The 23,023-nt window shown below is 43.1% G+C and overlaps 1 protein-coding gene and 1 long non-coding RNA gene across 3 annotated transcripts in view; one reads left to right on the top strand and one right to left on the bottom strand.

Moving 5' to 3' along the window:
- The window catches only part of LOC122766490, an 82,184-nt gene extending 59,935 nt beyond the window's left edge, over nucleotides 1-22,249 (bottom strand). Inside the window, exons 1-3 of the long non-coding RNA XR_006360074.1 lie at nucleotides 21,334-22,249; nucleotides 17,388-17,487; nucleotides 3,428-3,563 (exon numbers count right to left, since the gene is read on the bottom strand). This is a non-coding gene — a long non-coding RNA (uncharacterized LOC122766490). The remainder of the gene's footprint in view (nucleotides 1-3,427; nucleotides 3,564-17,387; nucleotides 17,488-21,333) is intronic.
- On the top strand, nucleotides 304-13,283 carry nrf1 (nuclear respiratory factor 1). Of its 2 annotated transcripts, XM_044021393.1 has the most exons (12): nucleotides 304-385; nucleotides 2,096-2,195; nucleotides 2,381-2,525; nucleotides 2,953-3,067; nucleotides 3,206-3,332; nucleotides 3,443-3,583; nucleotides 6,761-6,919; nucleotides 7,012-7,227; nucleotides 7,311-7,409; nucleotides 7,739-7,896; nucleotides 9,641-9,762; nucleotides 12,172-13,283. In XM_044021393.1, the coding sequence occupies exons 2-12, from the start codon at nucleotides 2,139-2,141 to the stop codon at nucleotides 12,342-12,344; spliced, it is 1,512 nt and encodes a 503-aa protein (XP_043877328.1). In that variant the 5' UTR covers nucleotides 304-385; nucleotides 2,096-2,138; the 3' UTR covers nucleotides 12,345-13,283. The 2 variants fall into 2 exon arrangements, with proteins under 2 accessions (XP_043877328.1, XP_043877327.1); XM_044021392.1 differs by lacking the exon at nucleotides 304-385 and having other exon boundaries at nucleotides 415-2,195.
- Nucleotides 22,250-23,023: the final 774 nt, after the last annotated feature.

The following is a 23,023-nucleotide window of genomic DNA, read 5'->3' as shown; positions in this document are numbered from 1 at the left end:
AAAGAGTGAACAAATAATGAACCAGTCATAAAAAAGACTTATTCTTTCAAAAAATATATTTCAAAAATATAGCTATAAGATATTTATCAAATATAGAAAATACATCAGTAAAAATGTGTTGCTGTAGATTCATACTGATTCTTTGATTTAAACTAACACTAATTAAAGTATTCTGTGCCAGTCTGGGACTGTAGACTGGCCTACGAGCACGGGTTAGACTCAAATGGTGAGTGAGTGTGACACTGGGGAGGAGTCCGTGAAGGCATCACCGCTGCACATCACTGTTGTGTTGGTTGCTGCTGGCTCCCCTCTGTCTGTCCTCCATTACAGCTCGGTTCCATCCCCACTGTACGGCGCAGGCCCGAAGTAGCGCAGCCGCTCTGAGGTTAGTGCCCTACCGCGCAATCTCCATCTATTTCAGCCCCGGCGCAGCCGCATCATCGAACCCGGCAGCGTTGCAGTGAAAGATGCAGATTGTTTAGGTGTTGACTGGAGCAGGATGGTGAAACATACGTGGCCGTTTTGTTGTGTGTGATTAATCGAGAACAACCTCAGATAGAGTAGATTAGCCGTAGAAGAGACAGGCCGTTGGGCCCGGCGTAGCGCTGTGTTTTGTCTTATATTGCGCGGTTTTCGTGTGGACTGCTATGTTTAGAGCCCTTTGCTGTTCACTGCACGCCGAATCAGCACCGGCTCGCTCTCCGGTTAGCTACAAGAACACGACTATTCCTTTTCACCAGAATCATTTTTCATTCAGATAATCGGTCTATACTGCAGCGCCAAAATCTTAGCTAGTTCGTTAGCCAGGGCATTGCTAGCCTAGCACACTGTGGTAGCCGTTGTCAGCGAACCGGCAAGTGTGCTAACATCACACAGCACTGTAACGCTTGAGTAATAGCCTTCTGTATTTAATTTAGATAGCATTGGCTTTATTTCAGATCATATATAACAGTCGTACATGTGCAGATTTGTCAATTGACCCCATTAGCAGCTATAGTTCTTGGCTTTTGTGCAGCGGTTATAATGCAAATATACACCTGGTTATTGTTTTTTTTAATGGCAGAATTTTGTTTACTGCACTCAAACGTCCAAAGTCTCTTTATGTCGCCATGGAAGACACTTGCTCATTCACACATTCTTTATCTGCTCACTGTGAAATAAATAAAAGTACATTTACCTCAGTTGGTCATTTTATTTTCATACTTTGTTTCCAGAAATCACATGTCACACTTGAGTCGTGCATTTTAAAACAAACACTGCACAGTGTGTGTTTTTCACTAACAAATTATGCTATCATTTTCTTTAACAGCAATATAATATAAGTTACACACAAAGTTTGACATTTAATCAGTTTGATTTTGCCTCAAATATGTGAAATTGGTTAAGTGTCAACTTTTATTAGCAACTGGTATGACAGCTTTATTGTGATAACCTAATTGTGTGTGTTGTGTAAGTGATTTGCACAGATAAACTATCATTTACCAGTAAGAACGCTACTCTCTCACACTGACAGCATTTACATTTGACATTTAATACTGGATTTCCCCTCTTTCACTCACATAAAGCTATGGTTTGTATCTCAGGAGTGTTAGTCAGACATTACTGGCGTGTTGATTATGTCTTGAAAGACCTATCATGATTCAAAGGGTCAGGAAAACCTTTTCATTTTAACTTTTCACTTTGGTCACAATAATATATCTGCTAGGAAAATAAACAATGAAGCCATCTTGTGGCAGAGCAGCAGTAATGCACTTGGTTCCTACAGATAAGAGGCAAAAACATGGCACAACCTTAAATGACATTATACTAATGCACCAGACCTAGTGTGGAAATACAGGCGAAGAAGTTGGTAACATCTGTATGTGGCTTTGTCCTCCATGCATGGAAATTGTATTACTCAATTCACACAGACTGCAGGTATTACCTTGTTAGTATTACAATTTTGTGTTGGGGGATGTATCCTCTGAACTATATGTCAATACAGCACGGCAGAAATGAATCACAGTCAGTTTTGTTTTATTATAATAAATAGAAGCCATCTACCATTTATCAGTATGCTTATGTTTAATTTGTCTTTTCCCTTTTCTCTCCTTAGTTATTTTACCATTGATCCCACGGTGCACACCTGGTGGCTGAAAATGGAGGATCACGCTGTTGACCAATCTCAACACATGACCACCATTGAAGCCAGCGCGGTAAGCCAACAAATATAGCAGGTGTTAGCTCTTCATGGGATGTTTGAACTATTGTAACAGTTTAAATATAGTTGATCATTAACCTGAATCATAAACCATAACACTGCAGTCAGGGATGATATAAATCCTGTGTTATTTACTAGAGAAATGTAAACCACATATACACACTTAATCACTGTTCATAGGTACACGTGACCACCTTCACTGAAACATCCATGATGAGTGGTGAAGAAGACTCAACGTCCTCGCCAGACGACGATCCTTACGACGACACAGATATCCTCAATTCGGCTGGCACCGACGAGGTCACCGCCCACCTGGCTGCTGCAGGTAAGTCTACCCAGTAGGGAAAAACTGAGTGGATGGTTGTGTCACAAGAGTGAGAGCGGTGTGCGTTTGCTGAGTGTTGTCACATGATCAGATACAGTCATGATGGTCTGATTTAGGTGTGATGTTTTAAACTCAACAACAGGTGGTGCCAATGTACTTTTTTGTGGACACCGTGCCACTCTACCAAGGTGCAGCCTGATAAGCTCCACTGATGAGACAAAAATTGGTTTTCGTTGAAAGATCATAGTTGAAGTTAGAGTAGCCTTTTCACAATATTAACCACAGGTGACGCATTTTCAGGCAAACTTCAAACTCCACTAAACGTGTCACAATTGCTGCTCATTTGCAATCAAACAGAATCTATGGTATAGTAGTCACTCTGATAAACTCCATCTGTACACAAGCTGTCTTTTTTTTCTTTTCTCAGGGCCAGTAGGCATGGCAGCCGCTGCTGCTGTGGCGACTGGAAAGAAAAGAAAGAGGCCTCACATCTTTGAATCAAATCCCTCCATCCGCAAGAGGCAGCAGACCCGTCTGCTTAGGTGAGTTTTAAACATCAAGAATGCAACACGTTTTATTAAATTAATTTTAGTGGTTACAGTGCCAAAAATGTCACTATCAGCACCCATTATCACTCTCGTGCATAGTTTGCATGAAGTAATGTGATTTTACGTTTACAGGAAATTAAGAGCCACACTAGATGAGTACACGACTAGAGTGGGCCAACAGGCCATAGTACTGTGTGTTTCTCCCTCCAAACCCAACCCAGTGTTCAAGGTGTTTGGTGCTGCTCCTCTTGAGAATGTGGTGAGTGTTACACTGAACATGAAAAGCAGTTTGCTTCACATTGCAAGACGATTGTATAGTTCCAGGACCAAATGGAAACACTTTGTCTCAATTACCTGTCTACCCTCCAGGTAAGGAAGTATAAGAGCATGATGTTGGAGGATTTGGAGAACGCTCTGGCTGAACATGCTCCTCCAGGTGGAGAGCTGGCCTCAGAACTACCTCCTCTCACTATTGATGGCATCCCCGTCTCTGTGGACAAGATGACCCAGGTCAGGCTCAGTACGCTCTCTGCTCAGTTATTAATGCTCAACCCTCTCAAGTGCAACAACCTCATATTGTATATCAGCATTGTATAGCTGCTCATGGCAGAAATAGCCTCACGTAAAGCTGTTTTCACTTATGGACTCGAGTAATTCCAGGAGATTTGGTTCTGACATTGTCCATTTTTTTCCCATTCACATATGAAGACATTGTCTGACAGCAGCAGTACAAGCTTTAGAGGATCCAGGCTGAGTTTCTCCTGCTGCATTCTGACATGAGCTCACTGGGACATTAAATAGAGATTACACCAGGGCTTAAAAATCTCTGTAGCAACTTAAAAGTATACAGCAACTGGATACTTGTGTTCACACATACAGCACATCGGTACAATCTCTAGAGAATCGCTGGAGTTTATCGCATGTCTGAAACCCACAGTGTTCCCAGCAGAGGGCAGTACTTGGCAACAAGTCTTGTGTTTGTTTTCTTCACCAAGTTCAATCACTCATTTGAATTGTGTGTCCAGTATCACCAATTAGATTAATCCATGCATTGTATTTCAGCAGTATGCATGATCCCCCTAGGTAGTGGTTGCAGCCATGCCAAGCCTCCTCTCTTTGTAGACAGGATGTGGTAGCAGTGTTCAGTGAGCAGAGCTGCAGGGTACATTGCTCTTTGTAGACTTTTTACTGCAACATTAGCACCATTGGTAGCTCGAGTCCTCTCTTCACCCGAGGGATCCCAGCTTGTTTACTCTGCCGTCCCAGTGCTGCTGACGCATCCTCTGGATCATCATCAGAGTAGCCGGCATGAAACTGGCCCAGGGAGACTCTCCTCAACCCTGGGAGCACGGCAGCCAATCCCAGGGCCAGATGAGTCCTTGGAGTGCATGTGCTAGTTGATGCTTGTTTTTCTGGAGGTTGTAGGATGAGATTATCATGAGTAACCTGTTGCCTCACTTCAGCTTGACCAAGCCAGGTGGACTGGTGTGAGTGGATGTTTTCAGAGGTGCCACGTGTCGGAGACAGGATATTGTTTCATCCCTCTGGAAAAGGTTGACAGACTTTGGAAACATGAAACTGAGAGCACTGCAATGAAAAGGGGTTGATTTAAACATAGTTCTCCTGATTCACAATGGGAAGGCTCTGTCTTCCATCTCAACATTTGCAGTAGGTTTTGTGCAGCTGAAGAAATCCCAAGGGAGGTTAAGTGACACAAGCAGATAGGGCTGCAATGAGCACTTAATTAAAATAAAAACTATTTTATTTTCAATAATTAAAATTTAAATGGGAATATTTTCTGGTTAATCATCAAAACGGAATCATTTTGGTTGGAGGACAAAACACATTAAAGAACATCATCATTTCCATCATCATCATCATTTCCAGGTTTGGTAGACATTTTAAGTACCATTCAGGTACTCGATTAATCAAGAAATATGAAAACAATTGTTAGTTGTAGTCCTACAAGTGGAGGCCCTGGCCAGTCCAGTATATGGAGCATCTGTAGCAGGTGATCCTGGGTCTAGCCTGAGCCCATAATTACCCCCTAGCCTTGTTAGGGCCAGGGACCTGGCAACATAACCATTTTCCTCAATACTGATTGGACCATTCTTGGAGGATTAGGACGTGGGGGGGATGGGGTGGTGGATGCCAGGACAACATGCCACTTAACAAACTAGCTACTGTAATTTGGCCATCTGGCCTTGCATCTTACACACACGCACCCACATATATCCACATTAGCAACAGGTGGAAATGCAAGCATCCGTTGCCTACAGAATTGTTTTCCCCTGTTGTCAGCCCAGGGTTGGCTGAAGAAAAGCCTCTTAATTGTAGCCACTGAAATCAGTCTTTGTTTTTCTGAAGGCCTCTCCAATCCCTTATCTATTGATTTCCATTTTTGATATCTCTTTGTGTATTGCACGGAGGAACTGTGTGCTAATGGTTTGCAGTTGTGAGTTAGAAAGGGGGCTCTAAGGGGGGTGGAGAGAGGGATTTATTTCCTCCTGAACCATATTTAGCCCGTAATGTCGAGGCAGGCAGACACTGCAGTGCCTCATTGTGCAATATAATCCCTTGGTGATGCTTGCATATTACCAGGACACTGAGGACATTGGCACTAAACCCCACCCCAGGCTGTCGGTGTGTGTGTGTGTGTGTATGCCTCATCTGTAAGTGTCGAGGTGATGGTGAGCGAGTATGTCTGCTACTCACTAGTGACTAGTGCATCTAAACGGTGTATGCATGCTGTGGTCGATCAGTGGAAAACAAACCAGATTGGATCAAAACCACGTGTGACACACAAAGATGATTCACAAGTGATGCAAAATAAATCAATACATGTTATACACTTGCCTTGCTTTAACGCATCTGCCTAATTGTAGTAGCCATTAAGTGAGTATGTTTATTCTGGTTTTATGTAATGATTTCAAATAGGAATTTAACTCAATTCTATCGTACAACTGTTTTCACCAGTTTTTAATAATGGAAATAGCCACTGATGGAGCCAGACAAATACATTATTTGGTCTGTTTTAGCTTATACCCACTGCAATCCATCGGTTTATTTATCGGGTTATGAGTAACAATGAGCAACACTTGAAATATTATGTATAATATATAATAACTTTCTTTTTAGTTTGTATAAACCTGTATTAAAGATAGTTAATTTTTGCGATTGATACACTCAAATATAGTGGACAAGCACTCACTGTCATAGTCAGATACAACCAGTAAGTCCATAAGAGTGTGTAAAATGGTACGCATCACGAGTCATCAAAGTTAATCCAATGTTTTGTTTGATATTGATTTGACTTTTTTAAGGATATTGACCTGATTGCCTTTATTAATACCTCCACTGAGTGTAGTGAAGCATTTGCCGGTTCAAAATGGCTGCTGAACTGATGTTCTCGTGGTGTCTGTCTGACACATTAGGCTGGAGCCACATCCATAGATTGGTCTGTCATATAAACATGAGCACATTGTTCTGCTTTTAGAAAGGCTGTTTCTATTTGCAAGCCCGACGACCTCAGCACCCGGCAGCAAGTACCCAATCAATACATGCCTCCTGCTGCCTACCTAAGGGCATGTGTGTGTGTGTGGGAGAGAGACACCGTAGCCCTTCACTGTTGAGTCTCGGTGTCTGTATCATCTCTTTCCGTCATCCATCTGTCCTTCTCCACTTCAGGCCCAGCTGCGAGCATTCATCCCAGAGATGCTGAAGTACTCAACAGGCCGAGGGAAGCCTGGCTGGGGTAAGGAGAGCTGCAAGCCAGTGTGGTGGCCAGAGGACATTCCTTGGGCCAACGTCCGCAGCGATGTCCGCACAGAAGAACAGAAACAGAGGGTGAGGGTAAAAACTGATGACTGATGGTGTTTGTGGCTTCAACTCTTTCATCCTCTTCTGTCGCCGGCTAACCTGTATTTTTAATTCTCCAGGTGTCTTGGACGCAGGCATTGCGGACCATTGTGAAGAACTGCTACAAGCAGCATGGCCGTGAGGATCTGTTGTATGCTTTTGAAGACCAGCAGATTACCACAGTATCCACGACCCAGCACCATCTGACCGCGGCGCAGAGCATTGCACACCTCGTGCCCTCACAAACTGTGGTACAGACCGTCAACAACCCAGATGGAACAGTCTCACTCATACAGGTACATTTTCCGTTACAGTTTTCGTCATTGTAGTCACTCTTATGATCTGATTTATCTTAATGCACTTTCTGTGTTTGTTTTAGGTTGGCACAGGGCACACAGTTGCCACTCTGGCAGATGCCTCAGAGCTGCCTGGTGTGACGGTGGCACAGGTTAACTACTCCACTGTGACTGATGGAGAGGTACATATCCACTCACACGCACCTCTAAATCACTTCTTTATGCTCTATGTAACTACAGCACAAAGCATACCCACCTGGTTGCAATGATTCATTCTTAATCAACTCCTTCTGCATTTCTTAAAAGCAATTAACTGAGGAAAGACTGCTGCAGCAAATTAGAGGGGGTTTTGTGTGCACGCTACGGGAATAGTCTGTTCAGGACCATTAACATTTAAACGCAAACATGAAGACCCAACAATACGAGAACAACCGTTTTTACACAGTCTTCATGGCCCTCGTGCTGGTGCTTCGATGTGTCTTGCATGAAACTGTTTGATTTCTCCCCTCAGGTGGAGCAAAATTGGGCCACCCTCCAGAGCGGGGAGATGACCATCCAAACCACTCAAGCATCTGAGGCAACACAAGCTGTAGCATCCCTGGCAGAAGCCGCTGTCGCTGCCAGTCAAGAGATGCAGCAGGGCGCCACTGTCACGATGGCGCTCAACAGGTGACAAATGCACAACATTTTTGATGAAAACACAATGCAGCACTTTACGGCTCTTGGCGCCGGTTACACAGAGGAAGGCAACAACAGAAATAAGGGGAAGAAACAAGGATGTAGGATATGTGCTATAGAGGGGATTTGTTCAAATTTTGGGTAGCGTAACTACAATTACTGGTGTAATTCATAATTTGTTTATATTCAGGAACACGGTTGCGTCCCATAATAGACCGTTTTTACATGCTATCATGTCACTTTGGTTGTGTTTAGCTTTCATGTAACCATCATAGTGTTCAATCGGTGGAGCTAGTGAACACTGCAGAGGATAAGAATAATCCATAATTGCACTAGCAGCTTTAACAAGTGGACAAGGAAGAGACAACTGTCAGATCAGGTCACTGTTTTCCCTGGAGACGAGAGTCAACTACCTCCTGAACCTGGTTCTGCATCTAATTAATTAGCCTGTCGCTTTCATAGGGGCAGCAGTTAAGATGCACAGGCATTAAATTGGTTGTTAGCCACACATTTCCATGTGCTAATGACTCGTTATAATTTTGTTTATTAAATAACATTCGTGCAGGTGATAAATGTTTATATGCTTAGTTTGACAAAGTCACTTAAGGTTTTTAAAATAAAACAACCTGTGTGTTCCACATAGGTTTTAGAGTTTACTGTAGCAGCTGTTAAACCAGCACATGCACAGTGGTTGTTGCTGGACTGTTGTCATGTTGGAAAATTAAGCACACACTAGTATTCAGATGGGGCCAACAACAGGATCTTAAACTATGTCCCATTAGTGTCTGCAGGATCCGATTACAGCACAATAATATAGCAGGTTGAAAATCTTTTCACAGTGTTAGTCATCAGCGGTTGTAAAGGATCTGTTGAAATCATCAGCTAATATAGCAAAACAATAAAGATAACAGATAACAAATAATTTATTCCTGAAAATTATCAACCTTATATTTTATTGCTGAACCTGATCAGCCAGACTCTTTCTTTTTTTTCTTTTTCTTTAACCACAGCACTGTCAAGGCAATAATTTCACATGTATGTTGGTATGTCCCACTGGGGCTTGTTACATTCACCCACCTGAGTCCTCCTCCCTCTTCCCTCCCCTCCCCTCCTGCTGTTTACCTGTGCTGAGGTACTTTGGGCTCTGTGCCCCACAGGCTCTGGAACATTATGTCTCTGTTTTCCAGCTGCAGGTGGGAAATATATCCTCTCTAACCCGCTGTGTTGACACTGGGACCAAAAAGAAATGACAACATATCATACATGGCCAGCTTCAATAATTAAACTCATACAGTATGTTACTGTGGCCACGGTGTGAACGGACCATCTCTGTCTGCAAACTATCATCTCCTTATCTGTCCATCTGTATTTCTCGCTCTCAGATGTGATTATGAACCGAGCTGTGAACAGTTCCATTAGTTCATAACGAAGCTGGTGTGGTAATAGGCTCATGGTAAATCCACCAGAGAGATCTGGTTAATAAAACTGCTTTGTTAGACCTGCAGCACCTGGCGTTTAGAGAGATGTGACAGATTCTCCATAAGTCCAGACAAGAAAAGCCTCTTACATCTCATACACTCCTACTTCTTCACCCCACGTCTCTCTAATAACCCCAGCCTGTGTGTGTGTGTGTGTGTGTATATGTAAGGGAGCCTGTGTGTGCCTTTTTCCCTGTTTTTACATATTTGTACACACACACTATATCTGAGCTGCTGTATTTGTCTGTGTGTTGCAGTGAGGCAGCAGCTCACGCTGTGGCGACATTGGCAGAAGCCACACTACAAGGTGGAGGGCAGATCGTGCTGGCAGAGACAGCAGCTGCTGTCGGGGCTCTAGCAGGGGTCCAGGAGGCCACAGGTACATATTGACTCACAATATTGTCATTGCTCAAACAAGCACTGTGAAAACATGAAAAACAAACACCTCAACTAACAGCGTTTACACGCTGCAACACATGTACAGTACAATTAGGTTTATAAAAGTCAATTTATTGCTCAATCAACTGAATTCATGGTTATATTTTAGCAGATTGAGTCTCAGGTATTTTCAACCATTTTGATGGTTCCATAAATGATATTAGTCAAAGGTACAACTACACACACACACACACACGTCAAGCTGTCAGTCTTGTGCTTAACCATGATTTCGTCTAATCAGTGCCGTCCTACAATGGGATAAACACACTCACACACACACACATTACACTAGTGCAGGAGCATCAGCAGGCCCCCGAGGGCCCCTCCTAAAGAGCTTTGATCCACTCCATTATCAGTCCACAGTCTAATCACTTGGCCAGCTGTCAGCACCCAAGTTCCCGTCTATACACGATTGCATACATATTATATATCACTAAATACACGAATACTGGCCCCCTCTAAATTTAGACACAGAACAGAAGCTTTTTTTTGTTTTGTTTTAATTGTTTACATGATATCTGTATAACAGTTTACAATTGAACTGCCTAAAGCGTCCCGGTTATTAATATTCTATTTATATGTACTGTATATACGCTGGTCCAGACAGCACCAACCTGTCTGCATGGGTTGCTGTAGTTACTATTTAACCCCAGGTTTGATATCATTGTTTAAGTCAATCTATAGTCAAAGTCAATGCTACAGCAGTATTAAGTAATTAAAAGGAGCGAAAACAGGAATATAAATGACCAGACATTCCTACAGTGAGACCACGTTTCCTTTCAGAAAGAATCACAAAAAGCTTAATGAAGTAAATAAAATAACGTTAAACATTGTAACAGTCTATACAAATGTATGAATATGTGCATATTCAAATGTAACCTTTTGTCACGTTTTGTCGTTTGACATCTCGCTCCCTAAAAGTGATTTGGCTGCAACAGCTCACTTAAACATTTAATGGAGCTGCCAAAGCCAGTCCTCCTCACAACAACTGACCTTAGCTAATCAGGCGTAGTGCTACACAGGAGTGGAGAGCACTGTTTGAAGTGTACTAACCCAGACACTGCTGATTGGCTTGTGTAACAACCCTTCATTTACACACACACACACACACACAAACTAATACGTACACATGCCCTCAACGTCTTAGTGACCACGTTGGAGTGGCCAGGGGAGCCACTTCACTCACTAACTGTGCTGCGTCTGTACGTTTCTGTGCCAGAGCCAATACCCGGTTCCTTAAATCCTCCTCTGTAATCACTGCCAGCACAATTAACTACATCAGCACAACTTCACCCTGTCACAAATCACTGGTGAGTGGGTTTATTAAGCGATGTGCCCACATTTGTTTGACAATCACCAACCAAAAGGCAAAAAAGGGGGGATCATATTTTGTTTTCGACACAAATTGACAAAATATTAAATGCTTATGTGATGGAAGAATAAAGTCATTTGAAGGGTCTGAATGAACACTGCTCTGCCTGCTCCGCCTATTTATATAAATGTACCGTATGAGGGTAGGGTGCTGGAAACGTGCTCGACTTTGACCTTGGAAAAAGGTCAAAGACCTTTTTTTTATTATTATTTTTTATTCTTCTTGGTTTTATCTTTTTTTACGTCCGGCCTCTTAGTTGACACTCACAGGAGTGGGCACAAGCTACCGCCATCGCGTACACTGACCTTCTTGCCTGTCGGTGACACCGTGACAGCTGGTAGGGAGGGGCAGAGGCCCATGTGACTACAGCTATAATCCCTACAGGCAAAGACACACACACACACACACACACACACACACACACACACACACACACACACACACACACACACACACACACACACACACACACACACACACACACACACACACACACACACACACACACACACACACACACACACACACACACACACAGCTGGGCATGGGGGAAGCAAGCTATGGATGTTCAGTGAGACCATTGTTCAGAAACATGGCTGCCTACCTCTGGCCAAAGACTGAAGGAGCAGTATTGTGATAGTCGTAGGTCTACAATTAATGCTAATTTTCACGATTGATTGACTATCTTAACACCTTTTCCCCCAAAATGAATTAATAAACTTCCTTTATCGATTCAGCACCATCAAATAGCCGAGGAGCCGCGACTATTTCCCAGAATCTAAAGTATTGTCTAAAGTGCTTCTTTGTCCACCGTCCAACACAAAGCCTGGCATTTTCCCCCGACTTCTTGACTAAATAATTAACACATCATCAGAACTGCTGGGAAATGTGTGTTTGTATTAATGGAATCTGTTTTGCATTGTAATGATTGTGTAAACGATTTGAAGTTCAGATAATAATCTGCTTTGAAAATGTCAGTCTTTCCGTCAGGCCTGGTCCAGATCCCGGTCAGCATGTATCAGACTGTGGTCACCAGTCTCGCACAGGGCAACCGGCCCGTCCAGGTCGCCATGGCACCGGTCACGACGCGCATCGATAACACCGTCACTCTGGACGGCCAGGCAGTGGAGGTCGTGACCCTGGAGCAGTGACACTTTGGACCTTGGGAGGAATAGACGGCGCTGACATCGGCCACTTCTGAGATTTGTTTGCCCTACTGTTTTCCACGACATCATGCTGTGTATAATGTCAAATATATTTTTTAAATTTACTTCCACAGGGGAGGTAAACAAAAAAAAAGAAAGAAAAAGATCTATCAGTGCATTGTGTTAAATATGTAAAGGTTTTTTTTGTTTTTTGGGGGGGGTGTAAGTTTTTTTTCCTTCCTTTCCTTCACGTTTTTTAGAGCCTGTGATGTTGAGTATTTAGTATTTATTTCCTTCCAAGTAAACCTTTTACTTTAAAGCAAAGACGAACCAAAAAGCCTGGGATGAAAGCCACCAGTCCTTCAATGTGTCACCCATCACTGTTCAGGATTATGTACATTATCCATGTGCGCGTACGTTCTGTTTTCATGACACATTCACAAGTCAGCGCTAAAGTTAAGTCACTCACACTTTTTTTCTCCTCACGCTAGATGATAAAGTATTATTTTCAAGTACCATCCCATCTTGTCGTGTGCTTTTTCCTTGTGCTGTGTCACATACGATTTGTGAAGACTCAGGATTTATGTCAATGGTTTTTTTTCACTGCTGGATTTCTGAGCATTGATAGGAGCAGGTCCTTGGAATTGTTTTGGGTTGTTTTTTTGTTTTGTTTTTTTTACATGAACTGGTGTATGGATTTGTGATTGTTATCACTTTGTACTTTATATCACAGGAAGTGGATCATGCTTGGTCAAGAACTGCAGTATTTATTATAAAACAAACACATCACAAAACAATGTTTTTAATCCTATGACGGAAATAATTGCTTGCAACGAATCAACTTAGTTTGTAAAAAAGAAAAAAAAAAGTGTTTTCCTCACTCACCAAACTTCTGTTTTTGAGAAAATAAAGTCTATCTATAGACAGGCTGCTGTTCACCACTCACACTGCTTCTGTCCTGGTTATTATCTACAAGCGCAAACGTCACATGTGCGACAATTCTCAGTGTTCGAACATGAAAATAGTTTCGTAAAATAAACACATCACAAGTAAACGTGATTGTGTCGTCAGATTGAAAACATTTCTGGAATCAAAATTGACAAGTTGTATTAGGTCACAGTTATAATCTCAGTAGGGCTTTGAATAAATATCTAATTAGCGATTATTTTGACAGGAAATGCGATTGCTATATGATTGGCTATATCACACGGAATTGTAATTTTCCTAAATAAACTACAACAACTGTCACTGACTACATTGCAAAGTGATCCACACAGAATGAAGTAGGTGATAATGTTTCTAAAGTTAGTGTTTGCACGTTTGACCCCTAAAGATAACAAAAATGGAAAAAGGTGACGGATTAGTGTCACGAATGGTAGCTGATGATAGAATGATGGACAAAAACAAGGCTAAACGAGAAACGCTTGCACCTGCACTTTTGAAATGACTATATGTACTTTTAAATGTGAGCTATTGCTGGAAGACGTTAAAACAATCCCATGTCTCCATTCCACCGCAGCATAATCTGCAATTGCGTTGTAACTTTTAAGCGCACGATAATACCTGCATTTTACAAAAACAATAAAGTCACCACGAAAGCCAATAAAGCCACGGTTCTCCTGTGCAGCTCCCACACGCTCCCCCCCCGCTGTGACCAACAAGGCCACGATTACATCATAATCTGCCCGAACCTCCTCTACTTTAAAGCCTGGGATTTGCCAGCAGGGCCCTTCTGTTGCAGAGTGGGACAGAGAGAGAAAAGCGCTCGAGCCTTAATCTATCAGGCGTCAGTGTATATCCCGCTCTTCCTCCTCCAGATTAAAGCTAAACCAGGTTGCATTTACCACAGATGGACAATATTCCATTTTATTTCATGATTTTCTTTCTCCCGGTTTGTGAGCAGCATGTGCACGAAAACAGTAGAACGTAATCAACTGTCACTGCAGTTCAAGGCCTTACTAACATGCTTTTCTTGGATGAAGACCTACACGTCATGCTACTTAAGCCTCTCCTCTCGTCTCAGTCTGCACTGAAACCTTTCATCCGAAGTTAAACCAGACTCCCGAGAATCCTAAAAACGCTTCATTCCTTCCGCTGTCTTTCGATTTTGAATTTGATGCCAAACATTCTTCGGCCACATTAGGTTTTGTTTGCAGTGACATACAAAACTCTCTGGTTTAGGTCTGCGTCACAAAAGGAGCTTCAAATCAGCACGCAGCGATTTGGAAAAAAATGATTAAATAAAGAGCGAGTCATGTTTGGCGTGGAACCATATATATTCTGTTGCAACATTTCAGCTGAATATCCTTCAACACACTCTTCACCTTCAAGTGTGTTGGAGAACCGACAGCCAGGCTATTCAAATGGCGGCCCGTGGGCCACATGCGGCCCATAACCAACTTCCTAGTGGCCCAGCCTGTGATTCCACCAGAGAAATAACTAGAGAAACACTTTTCACTGTCCCTCAATGATTCCTACAGTAGTGGGTCGTATAGGACATAATGTTTATCCAAACACATCCATTTTTTAATTTAAAATAGTTAATACGACGCACTTTGAGGCATGTGAAGGACATGTGTGACCAAAATAATTGTAATTGCCAGTTCTTTTATGACGTTTTGAATGCACTTTTTAAATGTGTCCTCACCCACTGCTCACTGCCTGCAAAACAATGCTTGATTTCTTGGTTTGAAAACGCAAACATGGTTAGTATTGTAATGGACTGTTTTAAAAGGCTCATTCTGAAGGAATGAACAATTGTGACTGCACACAAACACACACAGTGTCCCGTTCACCTCTGCATGTTTTGGACTGGGTCTTTTTCTGCATGGAGTTTGCATGTTCTCCCCTGTGTGTGCGTGTGGGTTTTACCGGGTTGTCCAGTTTCCTCCCACAGTCCGAAAAACATGCAGATTTGGGGATTATGGACACCATAGCCGAGATTGGCACCAGTGCCACTCATATGGACGATAAAGTGGTAGAAGAATGAATGGATAGATATTTTAGAGAAAACCCACGCGCACAGAAAAACCCCTGATCGAACATGGGTCTTTTCACTGTGAGGCGGCAGTTCTAGCCACTTACTCCACCATGTGGCCGTCTTCAATGTCTACCAACTGAAATAAACGTCATCTAAAAGTAAGCCTTACTGAAGATTCACAACGTTCTTGTACAAATCCACAACCAACACTGCAATCGCTCCAACTTCCTCCCAAACCGTGAGTGATGGTGACATACTGGCTGCCATCTTGGCCTCAGAGATGAATTGGCGCAGGTGCATTGTTGCCAGCACCTCACCACAGGACACTCCTCCAGTCATCAGCTGACTTTGAACCTGACTGCACTCCATTAAAACCATCCAATCAAGGCAGTGAGAGTGCAGAGAGTGTTCACTCTGTACAGGGAGCAATATGTTTAGTGGTGGGAGATCAGTAGGTAGAAAGAAGGGAGGCAGCGCTATTGATCCTCCTCAGCAGCTCGAGCTTCAGTGGCTCAGCTCTGTGGTCAGCTAGAAGGGAGGGGTTGGTTATTCTTGTTGCCTGCAGTCGTGTAGAACGACTCTAGGGCAGAGCTTTAATCTCCACTAATCGTTTCTTAATACGTGCATCCCTGGCCCTGCACCCCCGCATGCATTTACACACACACACACACACACACACATACACACACACACGCACACACGCTGCCACATTGGCACGCACGCATAGGCACAGACTGCTTGCTGTCCAAGCCCCCGCTAACACGAGATAATCTCCTGCCCCACATCCTGAGCACAGGGTTAGACCACAACTTGAGGAAACCATCCCTCACAAGGACGCTGTGACCTGCAAAGACAGACCTGTCCAGGGTTTGACACCAGCGACCCTCATGTGGAGGATAAAGAGGTAGAAGGTTACAAAAACTTGTGTATTTGTACCAGAAAACAAGCTGCTTCTGAGTCACACGTGCCCCAAGATTCATCTGTGGACATAAATGTGATAAAATGACGAGAATAAGTCTCATTATACATCCAAAGCCTCACGTGGGGGTGTTTGCTGATGCCATCATGTAGTCCGATACGAGTCTAATAATGGCATCCTCACCTTCCCAACTCGCACCTCTGTCCACCTCCGGCCGAGACACTGCGTAAGAACGACCATAATCTCATTTCACTAATGCTCTGCAGCCTGCGTTCGAACACAGGCGAGGCACTGTCTCAGCCCGCCTCTGCCCACCCTGCAGCCGTCAGCACAGACAGACAGACAGAGAGAGAGATGGAGAAAGGGGGCAGTGGTGGTGGTGGTGGTGGTGGTGGGGTGGATGTGGAATAGAAGGGGGCACTGAAAAATGCAGTGTAACCTGAGCTGCACGGCCCATCTGGAGAAGGCCTCACAACTGACAAGGCTTTTCCCACAATGCACTTTTGCTGCAGAGAAGATGGTTAGAGGGAGTCTCTGACACAATGGATCAGTCTTTTGGAGGTATTTATTTGCATCACAGATAAAAAAAAAAAAAGACATTTGTGCAGGAAGAAAAGAAAAAACCGAGCGAGCCGGGTATGGCACGCGGACATATTCACGACCCAAGACCCAGATTACCATTTTTATTCACGTACAAAGCACCTTTTACATGTCACATATTTTAATACCATATCATTCAGCCAGAACCCTCAGCTCTGCTGACGCGGTTTTCTTCTTATTATTTTTTTGTATCTGTAAATATTATTTTTTTTATCCCGCAAAACCAGATATGAAACTATTTAAAAAAAAAACTACATTGGACAGTTTCTATCTTTAATAAAAAGCCACAAACCCTTTTAGACACACAAGCATTTGGGTGAAACATGATGATTTTGCTTCTGTTTTTTCACAAACCTTTGACTTATTTATGCACAAAATATGTATTATATTTGTTATGTTGCGCGTCGGGCACATGTTTTATACAACAAACGTCCATATGCTCGTCGTAACATGACCCCCCCCACACACACACACACACAACTGCAGTTAACCTGGACCAGTTGTCCGGTGAATAACAGGTTGATTGTGTGACCACAGTCGCAGCACTTACCCTGTTTTCTCCTCGTGTTTTGAGTCGGCCGAGTGGCACAAAAGCAAAAAAAGGGCCTTCAGCGGAGCTCCAGCGGCGAGGTCGGCGGCCTGCAGGCAAACTGGTAACAATACAAATCATATTAGCTGAAGCTCAAGTGTGGGCCATAAAGCAGGATTCATACAAAAGGCAGATAAAGAGATTTTTAATCCTGAGATCCCCCTGTCACCTACATTCGCAGACCCTGACCCAGATATGCCAAGCTCAGTCTGTGGCAGACACATTTCTTAGTGTGTTTTAGCAGCATCTCGTCATGTTCACGCATTATCATTTGGGACGGGAGGAGGAGGAGGAGGAGGAGGGAGGGGGGGAGGCCCGAGGCGTGTAAGATGACACTGCACCGAGAGGAACGCTGAAGGCAGAATATCTTTAGAGTGTCTCTACATGAAGTCAAGCACTGAGTCACTCATGATCTGAACAGTGCAGGTCAACGCAGAGGTCAACCATATGCAGCATTGGACATGTGCCATTTATTCTATATAAATTTTAAAATAACAGCAAGAAATCAATGAATTGGGTTCATCGACGCACTCTGCTGAGGATAGTCACGTACAGACCTCTGCGTTGACTGCATTGGAAAGTGTGACATTGATTTTTGGATCCAAATTTCTTTTTGGACAAATAACGTTATATGATATATAATTGACGGCCTGCTTCTCCTGTTCATCAAAGTCACTGGAGCTCTGAAGCTGGGGTGCGCAGGGGAGGAACTGAGTCTCACCCCACCCTTCACCACCGTCAGCCACTCACTCACTCACTCACTCACTGACTGACTGACTGACAGAAATTAACCCTGAGATGTTTAGAGGTGGGGCTGAACGCGTCCACTGCGTCGCTTCCTGCTGGTCGTCGCTCTCAGGCAGTAGTTGGCAAGTCTAGAACCACCGGATCCATCTACCTCACCAGTGTGAGTTCTACCATTGCCAAACACCACCAGAGAGCTACTGGGCCTCCACAGACTCACTGAGAGTCATAAACGACGTGCTTTTGCATGAACGTGAAGTGATTTTTGATTTCGGAAAAGAAAAGAAAACAGCAAAGAGGGGTTGCTTTTAATAAAAAGGAAGGAAAATATGTGTTTCATGTGTTTTTACGTGAAGAGTTCTTCTACAGTCAGGTTATAGAAGAACTACGAGGAAGTGTTTACCTCAGGGATCCCAAAACATGCACAAACACATACGACGACAGTCCACAGTGACTTCAAAAATGACGGAAGTCTGTCTTGTCCTATATTGGCACTACACATAATTGCTCAAAGTATATATACAGAAGCAAAAATGTGCTAGTGCCAAAATGGGCAAAGAAGAGGAGCGACCAGTGCGTCTGGTCCAGGTGCAAGCGTGCAGCGTGTTGTTATAAAGGCCGACACCAGCACCCAACGCGGCTCATGCAACTGCACCACAGTCATTACATCACATTCACTCCACCCACTAGCACAGCAGAGGACAGCCACAGAGGGGGAAAGCCGCTACGGACCGGGCCTCATCAAGTGGTTCTTTCTCTGCTCTGTTTATGGCCCTATGGTAATTCACTGATAGTGAGCTCTCACAGTGAATTCTACCAGTGCCATACACAGAACAGGAGTCATTATCATCCCAACACCCAGGCCCTGACACTGTCGGCCAAGAGAAGTAAAGCTATGCAAACTAGATCAGTGGCGCTGCTGCTGAGGTGAGGTGAGGTGAGCAGAAACAACAAGCCTGGAGAGAGAGAGAGAGAGAGGGAGAGAAGGTCAGAGAAAGAAGAAGGAGAGGGAGACAAAGTGAGTCAATCATGTGAGACAGTAAGAGAAGCATCCACAGCCTTCCCACAGTGTGACGCAGCTTATTGAAAAAGGGCACTGCAGTGGATTGAGCCGCGCGTTGAGTAACAGGTCAAAAGGCTACGGTGTCTTCTTAATGTGGACGACTAAAGATAGGTGCAGACAATCCACCCACTCTTACGGTTTACTGTTAATCAAAGGCTGGCGACGCGCGTAATAAATCTTCTACATTGTACAATAAAACCACTGAATGTACAGATTTTGCCGCATCATCTCCATCTTGACCTTGAGATTACGGCCTTGTGTAAAAACTGTAGAAAAGCTGAGCCTATACTAATGACTAAAACTTAAAAAAAGGTCAGTGAACAGAGAGATCGTATGGTTTTAATCCCATTTCTTCCTGCCCGTGTTCTTTCCAGATTAGCGTTGTCTCATTGACTTCAGTGTGACGTCCATTTCGTGCTTGTGGATTTAAATAAAAGCTTTTTGAATTGACCGGGTTGAAGGTCGCAGCCACAGAATATATCATTCTAAACACGTGGCGTCTATATGGACTCGTCTCACATTTCATTTTAATCCCATAAAACCGCCCAAATAACAGAAAATCCAGGCAGCGTCAGTCGGCAGAAGTCTTATAGGCCTTTAAATCTTAAATCTAAATGTTCCAAAGTTGTGCGGCTGGGCGATGACCTTCAGCGCACTCCCCCCTGACCTTGAAAGTGTCGTCAAAAGCATCCTCGCGCTGCAGATAATCTGAAACGCAGAGGCCAGCGTCCTCAGCTCTGACGCCCCACCCTTGGCTCAGCCATTAGCTGGCTCCCTTGTTCCTGGGCCCTGCAGTGCATCCAGCTCCCTCCATTGATCCCCGCGATCAAACCATGTACTAAGTGATTCCTCAGACGCCCAAATGGCTCCCTGAGCAAGACTCCCGTTGCCATTTCCTGGGGAAATCAATACCACTAAAACGCCAAGTTGAAAAGAACCTGTGTCCTTTTAAAGGCTCGCCCAGGTCTTGTTTTTGTTTTTTGTTTTTTACCAATGTGGAGTAATTAGTTAAGAATGAGATTTTTCTCATCTGTGAGTCATGTGAGCACAGAGAGAGAGAGAGAGAGAGAGAGAGGAGGGGGGAAAAAACTTAATCTGAGAATGGAAAATGTTTGCAAAGATATGACTTAACTGATTTTAAATTATTGTTTCCAATTATGTTTATTTTTGTTAATATTTCCACCTTTTTGTTTTGGTGCGTCATCGAGGTTGCTGTCACAATTTTAAAAGCAATTTATAATCTGGATTAGCCTTTTTTCCTGCTGATAATTCACAAATGGATTAAAATCATGTGAAAATATCATTATTTTCTCAGTGTGTACTTCTTCTTTCCTGATCGTCATCATCTTTAAAGGGTTTTTTGTACAAATATTCCCAATTAAATACAGATTATTCAGATTTAAACATGTGGCTGAAGTCTGAAGAGGATATTTTCTTCATCCATGTAAATTATTGACATGCTTTATTCTACAGAAATGGTTTTAGAGTGCACGGTCCAGATTGCCTTTTGTCTCTGAGCAGCTTCATCGTCCCACTTAATCGCATTTGTCCTGAACCAGGACTCGACATGTTCACAGTTATTTCAGGATTGGAGGATTTACCACTGCACTAAGTCCTGCAGCAGCAGCAGATCCACATTCACTATTTCACCCCTTTTTAAAACAACATGCAAATTAAAAGAAATGTGAATAATTTAGAGCGAGATTAATTGTTAATTTAAATATGACAACATTCTTCGAGATCAGATTATTCCTCTCCCCGGATTAAGCTGCTGCAGGCAGGTGCAACAAAACCTCCTCAGTCATTTTAAAGAGAAAATAATTCATTTAATCACGTGTGGATGATAGATTTTGATCATTTATGGATTAAAAAGCTATGAGGGGGGAAAAAAATCCCACTGCGTTCGATTTTGCGGATTTTTCTGATTTAATATCACAAAATCCGTAGATTTAGGCCTTTTTGTTCCTTCTTTATTTGTCATCTAACGCGGCCTCAGTTTTTTGGTGGTTGTAACATAATCCTAACTTCCCCTGACCTCCGCACTGACAGACGACTTTTAAAAAAGGGACATGAAATGAAAAGTGTGTATAAAGTCCATACCTTCCTCCGGCTCCATCGCTGCGCGTCATGCGTGAAGCTTGAAAACTGCACAGAAAAGTCAGAGCCGCGCCGGACATTTTAAAACCTATCAATGCTACATTTTTTAAAAAAAAAGAAAAGAAAGAAAGAAAGAAAAGAAAAGAAAAGAAAAGGCTGTTCCATGATTAAAGTGCTGAGGGAGGAACTCGCAGCTCCGGTCGCTGTTCGCCTGCAGCGGCAGAAGCTCTGCACATTTACAATGAAACAAAAGAAATCCAAGCGGCGTCCTCAACTTCCTGAGTATCAAATGTCAATTTGAGCTCTGCGCTCCTCTCCTCTCTTCTCCTCTCTTCTCCTCTCCCTCTCTCTCCAATCTCAACCTCCTCCCCTTTTTTTTTTTTTTTTTACCTGGCAGGGACAGAGGCGCACCTCTCTGTGCACCTTTTTAAAGGCGCAGACACACAAAACTGGAGCAGCAGCGCATGAAGACAAAAACAAAATCTTTTTTTTTTTAAAGTATTAACTCTGGATTAAATGTACATATTTTATCTCCTTCATCACATACCGCTGAGGATTTGTCCAGTTTAAAAAAATGAAATGATAAAAAAGAAAGAAGAAGAAGACAAATAATCCAGGGCTCCTGCTCTGCTGCGTTCACGGCCTCCTCTGAGACCGGCGCGTCTCTTTAAAAGGTTGGAGCTCTATGATGATGATGATGATGATGAGGATGATGAGGCCGTGAACACAGCACAGGTTTATCTGCTGCACTGTGAGTGGATGAGGACTCGTTTTGTCTCTCTCTCTCTCTCTCTCTCTCCCTGTCTCCGGATTAAGCGATTTTCCTGACCAATAATTTGAAGCAAACCCCTTAAAGACAGGAGAACAAACCATTACAGAAAACCTTTTTAGTTTATTTTTTGTTTTTAAAAACACTATTTTTCGATTTTCCTTTTTTAATGAATGTGTATAATTTGCATCTTTACATTTTTAAATCGGTTTTAAAGGACAGAGAAAAGAGCAAAGTCCAATGTTCTTTCAGTTCCTATTTAATTCTTGTGTTTGATTTTATTATTTCATTACATATTGACTAGATTTTATATTGTCATAGTGCCTTCTTGCCAGATCCCTTTTCCCTGGTTAAATAAATGTCTTTAATGGGACGTTTAACGTATTTTAGATATTTCTATTGTGCTCTATTTACATTTTAATCGTTTTAACATTCACAGTTCTGGAGTCTTTTTCCCACCCTAAAGGCCTGAGGCCTGTGGGCCTGTGTGTGTGTGTGTGGTTTATATGTTTACTGTTTACCTGCAGACTACAATGCTTCCTCTACAGACAAAGAGAAGACGTCCTCCGTCTTCCTGTTTCACAGTTTTACTGTCGGAAAATGATGAGACTGCATCGTGTGCATTAAACTATCAACACATAAACTGCAGGACTGAACAGGGAGATTGACCGTTAATGTGCAGCAGGGTCAAATTCACTCATATTTTTTGGTGCATCTCGTCCATTCACCCAGGATTAGTTTGAGTCGGCCGATGCTGTTGAGGCTGCAGTTCTTGGGTCAAGATGTAGTTGCAGGATCAAATGACCACGTCCAGATGGCTAATGATTATCAAACATGTGAGTTTGAAAGCCTCGCACCGGTGGTTATACTCCGTTATGCAGATTGCATAACATTTCCAGTGTGACGAGAGGTGAGGAGAGCAGA

The sequence above is a fragment of the Solea senegalensis genome, linkage group LG3 (genome assembly GCF_019176455.1).
Source record: "Solea senegalensis isolate Sse05_10M linkage group LG3, IFAPA_SoseM_1, whole genome shotgun sequence".
In the NCBI taxonomy this organism is placed as follows: Eukaryota; Metazoa; Chordata; class Actinopteri; order Pleuronectiformes; family Soleidae; genus Solea; species Solea senegalensis.
The sequence above is the reverse complement of the archived record's forward strand: the minus strand, read 5'-3'. Positions and strand labels throughout refer to the sequence as shown.

Bases quoted from the DNA above. Each gene is read 5' to 3' on its own strand.
- nrf1 (XM_044021392.1), top strand. From the start codon at position 1,995: ATGAATCACAGTCAGTTTTGTTTTATTATAATAAATAGAAGCCATCTA. The intron at 3,584-6,760 runs GTCAGGCTCAGT...TCTCCACTTCAG, and splicing joins CTGTGGACAAGATGACCCAG to GCCCAGCTGCGAGCATTCAT. The intron at 9,763-12,171 runs GTACATATTGAC...TGAAAATGTCAG, and splicing joins AGGGGTCCAGGAGGCCACAG to TCTTTCCGTCAGGCCTGGTC.